We start from the raw sequence: 13,637 nt of genomic DNA, 5'->3' as shown, positions 1-13,637 counted from the left end.
GTGTGTATAAATATTTACATTCTAATTATGCTCTAATTTGCAGCTTTAACCTTATGTTTGGCGTCTTAGATTTTATCATTTGTTTTCCTGCATTCTTAAGCGTTATTTTTTTTTCAATTTTATCTTTTCTATTCACATGATCAATTTCTTGTATTTTTTTTTTTTTATTCACCACGGTTGTCTGCTGGTCACCCATCCAGCCATCAGCATTACGGAGCGAGCTCAGAGCTCATAGACCGATCTTCGGATAGGACTGAGACCACAACACACTCCACACACAAGGAAAGCGAGGCCACAATCCCTCGTTTTTTTTTTTTTTTTTTTCTCTCTCTCTTTATCTATACCATGTGGGCTTTTCACGGGAATTAATGGGCTAAAGGGGTACTTTTTGGGTACCCCCTATCTCAAAGCCCACCCGCTAGGAAACCGAGTGAGGAAGCCCAACCTAGAGTTACATCCCGTACCCACTTGCTGATAGGTGAACAGGGACCACATTAAGAGGCTTGCCCATTTGTCTTCCCGCGCCCGGGACTCGAACTCGGTGTGTGTGTGTGTGTGTGTGTGTGTGTGTGTGTGTGTGTGTGTGTGTGTGTGTGTGTAATTCAGCTCGGTCGTCTGCTGGTCACCCAGCCAGTCTTCCCCATTACGGAGCGAGCTCAGAGCTCATAGACCGATCTTCGGGTAGGACTGAGACCACAACACACTCCACACACCGGGAAAGCGAGGCCACAACCCCTCGAGTTACATCCCGTACCTATTTACTGCTAGGTGAACAGGGGCCACACATTAAGAGGCTTGCCCATTTGCCTCGCCGCTTCCCGGGACTCGAAGCCGACCTTCTCGATTGTGAGTCGAGCGTACTAACCACTACACTACGCGGTGTGTGTGTGTGTGTGTGTGTGTGTGTGTGTGTAAAGGGGCATTATATGTATAAAAGAAGGCACAATTGGTGCGTTCAGGAATGTGGCTCCCATGTGGTCAGATTATATGGGTATATTACAAATACCTCAAAATAAATGGGCCTGTCACACCTTAACGTTTTAGAGAACGTATGGCTAGCGTATGGAAAACGGTGGCACACGCTCAGCATACGCTTGAATAAGTTATGGGTACGCTGCTCCATCGTTAGGGTACGTTGAAGTACGGTGGCGTACGGTGCCGTACGTCGTCGTACGCAGGGACAGCGAGTTTTTGAGCATGCACAAAATTCTCGACGTATGCCAGCGTGTGGCCAGTACGTTATGCATACGCTGGGGATAAGTTAAAGGCACGTTAGGCGATCGTTATCATTCGTTCTCTGATCGTTCCTCACGCGTTGTATTCATTAGTATAATGGACAGCGTGCCCAGAACGCATTGTTGTCGTGTTTCCCATAATTTTAGCCTGATCTTCCCATAATTTGGTTTTCTTGTCAACACGTCTGTAGTCAGTCTTCTTTACATTCCACAGTATGTCATTTTCTCTCACAAAGTCACACATTATCTGTTCTTCTTCAGGATCCAAACAAAACTGAGTCTTCTTGGCTCTCTTTTTCATATCATGTGGTTGTAGAGTAGAGGTCGATGCAGCAGAGGATGCGGTGGAGCCTGCAGGGGAGGCATCTCTTCGCGGTGGCGAAGATGAGTCACGCCCATCTCTATCACCCAAGACGTCCGAGACTAGAGGTGAAGGTGACAGTGTGGGTGTCTTGCGACCACGGCCGCGGCCCCGTGCTGGTTTCTTGGTCGGTGACCTCTTGCCCATGGCTGGTATAGTTGTGACACGATAGTCCTTGCAGCAACCTTTTATGCAGTTGACATGCGTCACGTGATCGAGGACGTACGATACTCGATTGTTACGCGTATGCTACTCGATCGTTACCTGTTAGTTCGTTCCTCACACGTTCCTCACGCGCTGAGTACGTTCCCCGATCGTTGTCTTATACGCTCTGCATACGTCGACAACGCGCCGAAAAACGAAGAGTTCAGCGTACGCCACCGTTTAACATGTTTACCATACGCTAGCCATACGTTCTCTAAAACGTTAAGGTGTGACAGGCCCTTCTCTATGGTGCTGCTTGGTGATGAAAGAACTTGCCAGGAATAAGGAAACACTGCATGATCACATGCTTATATATACAGTGTGTGTGTGTGTGTGTGTGTGTGTGTGTGTGTGTGTGTGTGTGTGTGTGAAGAATAACGTACCACTGCTGACCAAAATACTTCACCCGTCCTTCCCCCCTTGTCTACCGCTGCCACCCACACACACACACACACACACACACACGTACAGCATCTCCCTCTACACAATGAAAGAAAAAAAAAAATAAATAACACGCAGGCACGCAAGCACAGTGCGGGAGGGAGCCACAGGTCTGACTGGGTCTGGGTTCAGCCGGTGTGCCGCCCCATTGATGACGTCACATATACATGTATGTAAACCATTTTGAAAATGCCAATTCTCAAAAAGGCAGCTGGACACGAATGCTATATAAATTCTGACTTGTCACCAATCAAAACTAATTCCTAAAATATATAGATATTGCTGGACGAAGCAAAAATATAAATATTTAAAAAATAACGTAAATAAAAGTATTATAACATCGACATTCTTAAAAACATTCCTAAAATCCACCAATCTTTTTCAACACGATCGATAATACATTTGAAAAATAACAACTGCTTCCACAACATTCTAAAACTTGGTAACACGCTAAAATATTTTTTCTATAAAGTGTCAAATTGCACACTTTAACGGCACTATGATGATATGATGATATCTGGTTTATTAAGAGAAAAGCACATTTCAATAACCAATGACCGTTTCTGGGAGGAATTATGGCAAAAGATTTTTTTTCTCGTTTATTCCATGACAAGGAACAAACCGTGAAGTAAAATTTTTGTGATAAATGTTTTTCCAATGCACAGTGGCATGAAATCACACGTCATTCTAAATAAAGAGAGAGAGAAAGAGAGAGAGAGAGAGAGAGAGAGAGAGAGAGAGAGAGAGAGAGAGAGAGAGTATTTGACAGTGTTGATTAATTGGTATACCAAGAAAAATCATCCTTCAGGTCAACTTTCACCTGATACACAATTCATTTATCCTTAATTTATATGCACATGTATACGGTACATGTTTATATTTACATGCACATGTATATTCACATGTGTACATGACCTTGTTCAGTCATATGTTTGCCCAAATACAGCTTCCCACCTCTCACTCAAGTCCACCAAACCTGGAAAACACTGTATTACCTAATTTGTATGTATGATTTACCGTCTAAATCTTAGTGGCACAGTATGCCACGGTTGTCACGAGTCTATTAAGGTCACATATATGGTAGACAGCCTCGAAACATGGACATATGACGGAAAATGAGGAGCGTAACTTGGGCGTTCCCATGTATTTTCAATGGACGGTCGGTACTGTTTTGGGTGTAAGGGGGGATATGGGCAGCAGAGAACCAATAGCGCGCTCCCTTCACTTTTATGACGTCATGCCACCTGTTATTCAATCTCCTTGTACGATATACTGAAGAAATGGTAATGGTCCTCTCTGACTGTTAGTTACGAATCAACAGCAAACATGCACTGAAACCAAAATTTTGCAAAATCAATGACTGAGAAGTAAGTCCTTTTGATAAAATTATAACCAAGTAATGTGTTCTCATGGTCGTCTCATATCGTACGGTATTATTTTTTTATAATTTGTCTTTTTTTCAAGTTAATGTGGTAATAAATAAAAAGAAATCTATTCTGGCCATTTTAAGTCGTTCCTTTATATTTAAAACTCACCTTTTAAAAGGACAAAACACTGTATTTTCTTATTTTCGATTTTTTGAGGCTTTAGTTTAGTAATCCCTTTTGAGGTTTAATTTTCTGTCAATGATGGAGGGGAGAGAGAAGACTGCCAGGCATCCCTTCCAGTTCCACGGTGCCACAGAATTTGGATTTTGGCGGCGCAGTACAAGGCAGCCAAGGCTTTGTTTACAAAGTGAACGAGAGGAGTTTTGTTCATTTTCTCGGTTTTCTCTATTTTTCGAGATGCCACGGAGGACTGCAGCAATGAGACAAAGAATAGAGAAGCTAATGGAGTCGGTACAGAGAAGGAAAGAACAGAGAAAGACTGGCTCACAAGATGAACCAGTCCCTTCAATCTCCACTGACCAACCACCTATACCCAAAGCTCCAGCCCCTACAAAACTATCTTTGCCAGAAAGAGAACATTCCTAGAACAACAGGAAGGCAGTGAGATACCTGTATGAAGTACAGAGAATTGCATCATTGATAAATATGTGCAGCAGGAGATGCTTCGTGCTGTGACTTCCTCATGTGCATTACGTCAGGCAATCGTGGATCTTACCATCACCACAAAGGCTGCAGACACCTGGCTGGTAGTACAATGCAGAAAGCGCCATAATGAGGTGTTCTCATCCTCACCCAAGACAGTAGGAGAAGGCAAATTCTCAAAGAATAATGTGAAACTTGTACCTAATGTTTTGCTCTCAGGTGCAGGTTATGATGGATATGTCAGGACTGTGACCAGTATTGACACCAAGCCAATGACCAAGAGGGAATATTAAGAGCTTCAGAACTATATGCGGGAGAAAAATATCAGAAATTAATTTGTGAATTGTTTTTTCAGCACTGTTATGAAAAGGCAATTATAAAAATCTATATGCAAGTAATGCAATTCTCGCTTCAATTGTGAAAGGATTGAATGAATCAATGGACGGTGGAGTAACTTCAGATGATATACTTGATAAATTACACATGCTGAGGGAACAGTTCAGGAGGGAGGTGAAGAACTTGAAGGCATGGCAGAAGTCTGGAGCAGGTACAGACAATCTGTATGTACCCAATCTGTGGTACTTCAGTGCCTTGACCTTGCTGGCTGATGGCGCCATATCTCAAGCTGTCAAGTCAAACCTAGATGAACTATTGGTGAGTCAATTTAGATTATTTTTATTAAATGACTTTTTTTTTTCACAAACAAAGCAATGGTGAAGATGAACAATGGTTGTTTTCATGCCCAGTTCATTAAGAAAAAAGGAGGGACTATGTGGTTACTCTTATAATCTTCCTTATGGAACAACGTCACCCTACATTCATTCCACACTCTCGGCACTCTCTCTTCCTCCCAAACCTAATTAAAAACCTCAATCATCCTATCAACCACAACTCTATTTTTGTACATCTCATACGGTGTCTCATCAGGCCCTGCTGCCTTCCCATTCTCTTGCCTCTTCACACATTCTCCACTTTCTCTCTGCTGATTCTTTCAACTCATCCACATACTTCCCATAGAAATGTAACACACCCTTCTCTCGCATCAAGTACCTCACCTACACCTCCAATCTCCTCCCAGAATTCTTTTTATCACCCTTCCCATTTCTTGCTTACCTGTCACCACTGCCCCATTCATCTTCAGGCGCTCCACCTTCTCACAGTCAGGCATCCCCTCACCCCCTCAGGAATATATACCATTCTTTATCTCCTTCAACACTTTTTTCTCTGAGGGACTGAAATTACGCTTTTCTCACATTTACCCTTGGCATTAATTTTCTTCCGCTTCGTCACTCGCTGCAGAGAGAGAGAGAGAGAGAGAGAGAGAGAGAGAGAGAGAGAGAGAGAGAGAGAGAGAGAGAGAGAGATTAGGAAGGAGAATGACAGGTGGAGTGGGGAGAGTGAGTGTCTCATGGGAATACCTTTTCTCTTAAATCTTTCTTTTATCGAATGAGATACTATTTTCTGCTCTCTCTCTCTCTCTCTCTCTCTCTCTCTCTCTCTCTCTCTCAACTTTACACACACTGCACACAGAAGTACGAGGGGTAACTAAACTAAAACTAGACTAAAACACCATCAAAACAAAATTAATGACCAAAGAAGACAGAGGTAAACCACGGAGCAATTTCTTAAACAATGTAACGGTTAACCCAGCCATTATCCACCCGCGGCCAAGCACTCCTCGGACCTTCCCCTCTGGACGAAGCAGCGAGAGGCGTGACCAAACTGTGCGGGAAAATGCGAGAATGATTGTGCCGAAGGGAGAAATTTTGGGGAGAAAGACTGCTGTACCTAGGCTTGTAGTGGCCACGCGGCACAGCTAACATGGATGAATGATAAATGAATGAATGAATGAAATACATTGACAAGTATATACGAAAACACGACGGAGAGAGAGAGAGAGAGAGAGAGAGAGAGAGAGAGAGAGAGAGAGAGAGAACTACTATCATTAGAACTACGACTCCATTCCCTTTTCTCTTCCATCCTACTATTTTTCCTCGTTTTCCTTCCACCTTACCTTCCTCTCTCATAAATTGACTTTTTTCCCTTCTGTCTCTTTCCTCTTCCTATTCTCTCTTCGTCTAATCCTTGCGTAACTTACAACAAAAGAAAACGATCCTTAAGAGAGCCTAAACTGCTTTGAATTAACAGTCTGGGCCGAGAAGATTCATCCGATACCTGACTGAGCTGAGCCTGGCCAGGGAAAGGTGTCGGGAAAGGCATGAAAGAAAATGGGTTTCCCTCACAAGGATAGACTCAAGGACGGTGCCTCGGGACACGTCTGCCCTTACCGAGGACAAGAGACGGCCGTGTAGCATTTTTTTTTTTTTTTTTTCTTTCTTTTTCTTCGTTGGATCGTCACAGTTTGGAACTAATGCCTTCTGTCTTAAAGAGTTGCTCAGTGTTATTTTTCAAAGATAATTTAACCTCTTTAATACTGGGATGCATTTTTACCTTGAGATTTGTGTGCGATTTGACCACTTTAATTTCATTGACATTAGCAAGGGTCTATGGAGGTCAGAAGATTTATGACAACAGTCTTCACTATCTTAATTCCCCACACAAGTTTCTGAAGCTGTATAAAATCATCAAATAATAAGTAGAATGAATATGAAAACGCGTCATGGTACTGAAGGGGTTAAGCTTCCTTCTATGTAATGTTTAGTGAGTTTACCCGTGTCAGTGTTACTTCGACATGTGCATATCAGAAGTTGTATTAGTATTATTAGTGTTTAGCCCTTGAAGTATTATTGCGCTTGTGTGTGGGGGGCGATCAGAGGCGAAGTCACCAAGCTGCACAAGTGGTTTTAACCTTTAGACTGTCACTTGGTACACTGTTTCTTAATCACCAATCACTTTGAGACATCATTACTTGTCCTAAAATCACAATCAATCTTCAAACTGGCTAGAGTGTCTAAATCTTTTCTTTCTCTCCCGTAATGTTCTTGCAGACACTTATAAAGATTTCATGCATTGCGTATGGTGGTGATAATTGTCATGTTCTCTTGGGTGAATTAACAGAAGAAACGTCACTAAATAAACACCATTTCTACATTATTAAGAGAAGAAGCAGTCTTGAGAACCAGGCAAATCCTCTCATGGTATAAGAAAAAAAAAATGATCTCGGAAAACAGTTGTGGCGTGGGAGCAAACCGTTTCTGAATACTGGCCTGTCTCGTCAGTTTATCTAATTTACTCTATCATAAAACACCACACTCCATTGATAATTCATAGTACTCATTACCACCACCACCACCACCACCACCGCCACAACCAGTCTTTCATTCCAGCCTCTTCCCGCGCTGCCTTTCACCATCCTTACTATCACCATTCACCACCTTTCCCTGTCTACCATAACACTCGTCAGTACCTTTCACCATCACTACTCTAGCTTCGTGTGTGTGCATTTCCATTGCTCACCACCATCACCTCCACCACCACCACCATTACCTCTGTGTATTGTATAAACTGACGTCTTGGAAATAAAAACATATATACCACGAAGCCTCAAGGTGCAGATTTTAATAGCACGTTTTTGATGAAGGTAAAAGTTTAAAAAGTATAAGTTGATCTGTACTTTCTCCTGTTGCCGTAAGGAAGCGAGCGGAAGTCTTCTAAAAGGGAGGGAATGCATAAATGGCTGTATTTTCAACTTCCTATGACTTAACTTCATTTAATAGGAAGGTTTCAAGACATCTATTCGTTTTTTTTGGCTAACTCTCGGATTTATATGGTGACTGGTAATTAAGTGGGTCTTTTTTCCTTTTGTTTTATGTTTCCTTTGACCAGCTTTCCTTTCTTACATAAAAAAAAAAGATAGAATGATAAGAAAATATACCAATCTTCTTTTTTTATTATTTATTTTATTTCCATTTTCTTTCATCTGCTCTAGTTTTGTCCTTTTCTGTTTTTTTTTTTTTTTTACAATATTCAGTGTTTTTTTTTCATTTTCGTTACACTCTAAGCATAATTTGTTCAACTTTACATTATTCGTTATTTATTATATTTCAGGATTTTTTCTTTAACATTTTTCAGTTTTTCTAATTTCTATATTCTATTTTCTTCTCGTCTTCTTTTATAATCAGTCCCGAGGAAGATTGATAGAAGTAAAGATTTTAAATGTATGTCCTGTTTCCCTCATGGATTAACCTCTCCAGTACTGGGACGCATTTTTCACCATGAGTTTTGGGTATGATTAAATTATTTTATTTACATTAGCAAGTGTTTATAGAGGTCAGAAAGTTAATTGTCCATAGCCTTCACTATTTTAATCCTCACATGAATTTTTGAAGCAGTATAAAATCGTCTAATGGTAACCAGAATAAATATGAAGACGTGTGATGGTAGTAAAGGGGTTAATAGGCAAATGAATGGGTAAACAAATCTAATCAGCTGGAATATACGTACAAAAATAAAGATAAATATATGCAATTCGTAGGAAAAGAAGAACGAAATATGTAATGTGTTTTGTATTTATCTGTTTAACGTTACAGCTTCTAACATTTATGCTCTCTCTCTCTCTCTCTCTCTCTCTCTCTCTCTCTCTCTCTCTCTCTCTCTCTCTCTCTGTGTGTGTGTGTGAAATCAGCTCCCTGTAAGACGCAATTCAATCCTCCTACACACACACACACACACACACACACACACACAAATTTGAACATGTGTATTCGTGACCTGCTCGTTTTCTATTTTTGTTTCACCTTCCCATTTTCTATGCTCGCCTCTCTCACAATTTTCACTCCACCCAGTTTAAGCGTTCTGTTCCCACCCACTGAGATCTTGTGCTGTGTACGCCCTCCCACTTTCTTCTGTCGTAGGAGTGAGTTAAGGAAGGAAAGTTTCGTGTTCATTCTTGCTTTAACTTGTTCTTTGTTCGTGTTCATGGTTGAGATGAGTATGAAGGGCAGTAATAGATAAGGATGGGATAGAGTAGACTGATGGATGGATAGATAGATAGATATGACGAGGAACACAGACAGATACATAGAGGAAATAGACCGATAGATAGATAGAGATGAGATGTCCTGACAGATTTAACAAGTTGATAAATAGATTGATAGATATGATGAGAAAAGCTGATAGATTGATAGATGTGATGAAATTGACTGATAAATAGATAGAGAGAGGCGATAGAAGATGACCACGTACTAAATCATTCATGTACAGTGGAACCATGCGTGCTTTGGGGTCCGAGGGTCTCCAAGCGCACGGGTTCGAATCCTGTCCACGGTCCGAGTGTAGGTTGGGCTTCCTCACTCGGGGCAACGATTTCCTAGCGGGTGGGCTTTGAGATAGGAGGTACCCTAAAACGTATCCCCTTTAGCCCAGAAATTCCCGTGAGAAGTCCACATGGTATAAATAAAAAAAAAAGTGGTTTCTTCACAGCAGCGATAGTTTGAAAATATGCATCACTGACTTATTAATAATGCAGAAATGGTGTTAATCTTTCACCAAAATCGTAAAGACACCCTTAAAACCTAAAGTAACTTGAACTGCAGACTTTTGAAACAGTGGAGGTGCGGCGCCCTTCATAATATGGTCCTAGTCATTGAAGCGAGATATCGAATAAATTTTTGATGCCTTTCTTTATCTAGCATTGATACAGGATAAGAGTCGGAGCTCAACAACACGGTGGATTGGCACACAGAAAGCAATAGACTGGCTAAAAACAATAAAAATGTGGAATTTATGGGACGTATGACTTCAGAGAGAGAGAGAGAGAGAGAGAGAGAGAGAGAGAGAGAGAGAGAGAGAGAGAGAGAGAGAGAGAGAGAGAGAGAGAGGAGGTTTTCACTTTTTTTTCAGCACTCAGAACCATTAACCTTGTATTACTACCAACTAAAAAACAAGTATAACAGTTGAAACAATCAGACACAAACTTTTTCCTTTCTTTTTTCACACATTTTGGAAGCTGCTCCTGTTCTTTTGGATGTTTTGCTGTTATTTCAATCCTCCAAACCTGTTAACCTTGTATATCTCTGTCCTTTATGAATGAAAAAAAAATTAAGTAAAAATAAATGGAAATGGTTTTTGAATCGATCTCTCACGTACGATAATTTATCTTCTTTCCTTTTTTTTTTTTTTCTTTCATGAAATTTTCGGAAGTGGCAGAAAATTTGTGGCCTTCAATGTTTAGTGGGTTTTGATTTTCCCAAGTGAATTTTTTTCCTCTTTTTTTCTTCCATTTCTTTAAAGTGTTCCAAGGTCTTGCAAACATGACTTGCTTCCACAACGAGATATACTTTTTACTACAATTAGAAGATAATTTCTTTTTCTAGTTATCAATTTTTTCCGAGTCCTAATCCATTTTGTTTTTCTTTGGTAGCAAGATCGTGCTTATTCGGTCCACATACCCATAAACTGGAGCCTCACATTTCGATTACTTTGATCTCAACAATTACATTTTTCCAGGGAATTCTCATGGTTCTAATAATAGTATAAAAATATCTTCATGACTCTAGTAATGGTTAAACATAATTATCTAACCTTTCAAGACTCCCTAATAGCTAAAAGAAGAACATGAGACACAACATTCAGATAGCTAAACGTCTATACTCATTTTCTACTCTCAGTGCATTTCAGGACACGACTTGTAGAGAAGAGGCATCCGAAGTGGAGCAGAGCCGAGCAAGTCAGTGTTTAAGGTGTAGCAATGATGAGCACAAAAACTTGCCACTGTTAAGGCCATCGTGTGTGTGTGTGTGTGTGTGTGTGTGTGTGTGTGTGTGTGTGTGTGTGTGTGTGTGTGTGTGTGTGTATAGAGTGTGGTGAGAGAGAGAGAGAGAGAGAGAGAGAGAGAGAGAGAGAGAGAGAGAGAGAGAGAGAGAGAGAGAGAGAGAGAGAGAGAGAGAGAGAGAGAGAGAGAGAGAGAGAGAGAGACTAACTTAAGAGGTCAAAGCCATAAAACTGAACCAAAACGAATACAAAATGTGAGAGAGAGAGAGAGAGAGAGAGAGAGAGAGAGAGAGAGAGAGAGAGAGAGAGAGAGAGAGAGAGAGAGAGAGAGAGAGACGCACCAATACACAAACACACAATCACGTCACAGCACAACGCATTTACCTACATAGTTACAAGGGACCTGGCAGATTCACAGCAAACTCGTCAGTCTGGAAACACACACACCTGTCCGGCCACGCTCAGGTAACGCAGGTGAGTGAGGCAAGTCTTGGTAATGTATCCTGGACCAGGTGATCACGCTTGCCAAATCCGGGAGGGCTTAGTGAGCGTGAGAAATAAAATGTAGATTAAAAGATAGATAGATGTATGGGTAGATAGATAGATAGATAGATAGATAGATAGATAGATAGATAGATGAATAAATATATGGATAGATAAATTGATAGGTGACTATAAGCAGATAGATAGATAGATAGATAGATAGATAGATAGATAGATAGGTTGATGGATGGAGGAATAGATAGACTGACATACAGATATGACAAGAAGACAAACATACAGAAAGACTGAAAGGTAGATATATAGATAGATAAATAGATAGGTAAAGGTACACAGACATAGACTGATAAAAAAAACACAGACGGACAGACAAGGACAAATAGAAAGACTAATAAAAAGACAGATAAGGACAGGTAGATAGATTGATAAAAAGACAAACATACAGACAAATAGATACAAAAATACAGAAACAGATATAGATATAGACAGATTGACAGAAAGATAGACAAAAAAAAAAATCATCAGAGAAATCGATAGAATGATAGACACAGACAAACAGACATACACGTAAACCAAGAAAACGAGAGAAAGAAAACAAAAATAAAGAAAAATAGAGAAGAAAAAAACAAATCAATAACATACAACATTAACAATCAACTGACCACAATATAAAACACGCAATAACAACAAAAACATACCAATACCTTAAACTTCCAATCATAGGAGCCATAATGCATAAAATAATAAAAGAATGACTATAGCAGCAGTGGTGGTGGTGGTGGTGGTGGTGGTGGTAGCGTTCCAACACTCTCTATGCACCCATGTCACCTTTTCCCACAGTATACAAGAAAGACTTTTAAAAGCTCTCTGGTCAGTCCGTCACTTTCTAATACTTTCAGCCCAGTGGATAGGACGTGGAGGGAGGAAGGGTAGGGGTAGGGGTGAGGGGTTGTGGGAAGGGTAGTGTGTGTGTGTGTGTGTGTGTGTGTGTGTGTGTGTGTGTGTGTGTGTGTGTGTGTGTGTGTGTGTGAGAGAGAGAGAGAGAGAGAGAGAGAGAGAGAGAGAGAGAGAGAGAGAGAGAGAGAGAGAGAGAGAGAGAGAGAGAGAGAGAGAGAGAGAGAGAGAGAGAGAGAAAGAAAGAAAGAAAGAAAGAAAGAAAGAAAGAAAGAAAGAAAGAAAGAAATACAGACAGACAAACAGAGAGAGAGAGAGAGAGAGAGAGAGAGAGAGAGAGAGAGAGAGAGAGAGAGAGAGAGAGAGAGAGAAGAAAGCAAGCCAGAAAGAAAGAAAAACAGACTAATAGACAGATAAACAGAGAGAAAGAAAAAATAAACAAGCAAACAAAAACAAACAAACAAACAAACGATAAAAAGAAAGCAAACAAATAATAGAAGGAGAGAAGGAAGAAAGAAAGAAAGAAAAAAAAGAGACGAGCTGTACACAAACTAACCTCTCTCTCTCTCTCTCTCTCTCTCTCTCTCTCTCTCTCTCTCTCTCTCTCTCTCTCTCTCTCTCTCTCTCTCTCTCTCTCTCATCACCTTTCCATTCACTTCTTTCATCGCCTTTTGCTTAACATTCTCCAAATTTATCTCCCTTCCCTACATACCTCCCTTCCTTTCCCTTTCCTCTACATTCTACTTTCACTCTCTCTTCGTCGTCCCCTTCCCTCTCTTTTATTATTCAATCTTGTCACGCCATTTCTTTCTTTCTTTCCCATTCATTCTGTAACTTCTCTCATTCTGTTCTCCATTTGCTTTTACATTTTGTCTCTTCTGTTCTCATTTCCCGGTACTCATTTTCATTTCTTCATTCTTTGTAGCTTCTAAATGACTGAAAAACAAAATTATTCAAAGGTAATAGAATCAATATGTGGGTAAACTTGTGTTAGAAAGGGATTCGATTCTATATAAGAACAGTTAAAGTAATCTAAACACTTATGGAAAGATAAAAAAAACTAATACCAAAACTCTCACGTATTCATAGGTAAAAGTAATAAACATCCGACTAGTTAAAGAAAAAGGGACTCAATTCTACATAAGTGCAGTAAAAGAAACCTGAACCCATATGGAAAGATTAAAAAGGATTGAACACCAAACACTGAGGCATTCAAAAGTGTAGAAAATAGATATCTGGTCATACATGAGCTATAAAAGGATTCGATTCTACGCAAGAGTAGTTAAAGGAACCTAAACC

At 40.3% G+C, this 13,637-nt stretch overlaps 1 protein-coding gene and 1 long non-coding RNA gene across 3 annotated transcripts in view; both read right to left on the bottom strand.

Moving 5' to 3' along the window:
• LOC123512361 overlaps nucleotides 1-12,952 on the bottom strand; it is a 29,770-nt gene extending 16,818 nt beyond the window's left edge. The window contains exon 1 of the long non-coding RNA XR_006677070.1: nucleotides 12,895-12,952. This is a non-coding gene — a long non-coding RNA (uncharacterized LOC123512361). The remainder of the gene's footprint in view (nucleotides 1-12,894) is intronic.
• Nucleotides 1,024-1,779, bottom strand: LOC123512359. 2 transcript variants are annotated; one of them, XM_045268721.1, is made up of 2 exons: nucleotides 1,464-1,779; nucleotides 1,024-1,321 (listed from the first exon to the last, which is right to left on the bottom strand). In XM_045268721.1, the coding sequence occupies exons 1-2, from the start codon at nucleotides 1,741-1,743 to the stop codon at nucleotides 1,287-1,289; spliced, it is 315 nt and encodes a 104-aa protein (XP_045124656.1). In that variant the 5' UTR covers nucleotides 1,744-1,779; the 3' UTR covers nucleotides 1,024-1,286. The 2 variants fall into 2 exon arrangements, with proteins under 2 accessions (XP_045124656.1, XP_045124657.1); XM_045268722.1 differs by having other exon boundaries at nucleotides 1,024-1,324; nucleotides 1,467-1,779.
• Nucleotides 12,953-13,637: the final 685 nt, after the last annotated feature.

Source organism: Portunus trituberculatus, chromosome 33, assembly GCF_017591435.1.
Source record: "Portunus trituberculatus isolate SZX2019 chromosome 33, ASM1759143v1, whole genome shotgun sequence".
NCBI lineage: Eukaryota > Metazoa > Arthropoda > Malacostraca > Decapoda > Portunidae > Portunus > Portunus trituberculatus.
Note: the sequence above shows the minus strand (reverse complement) of the source record. Positions and strands in the feature narration are given on the sequence as shown.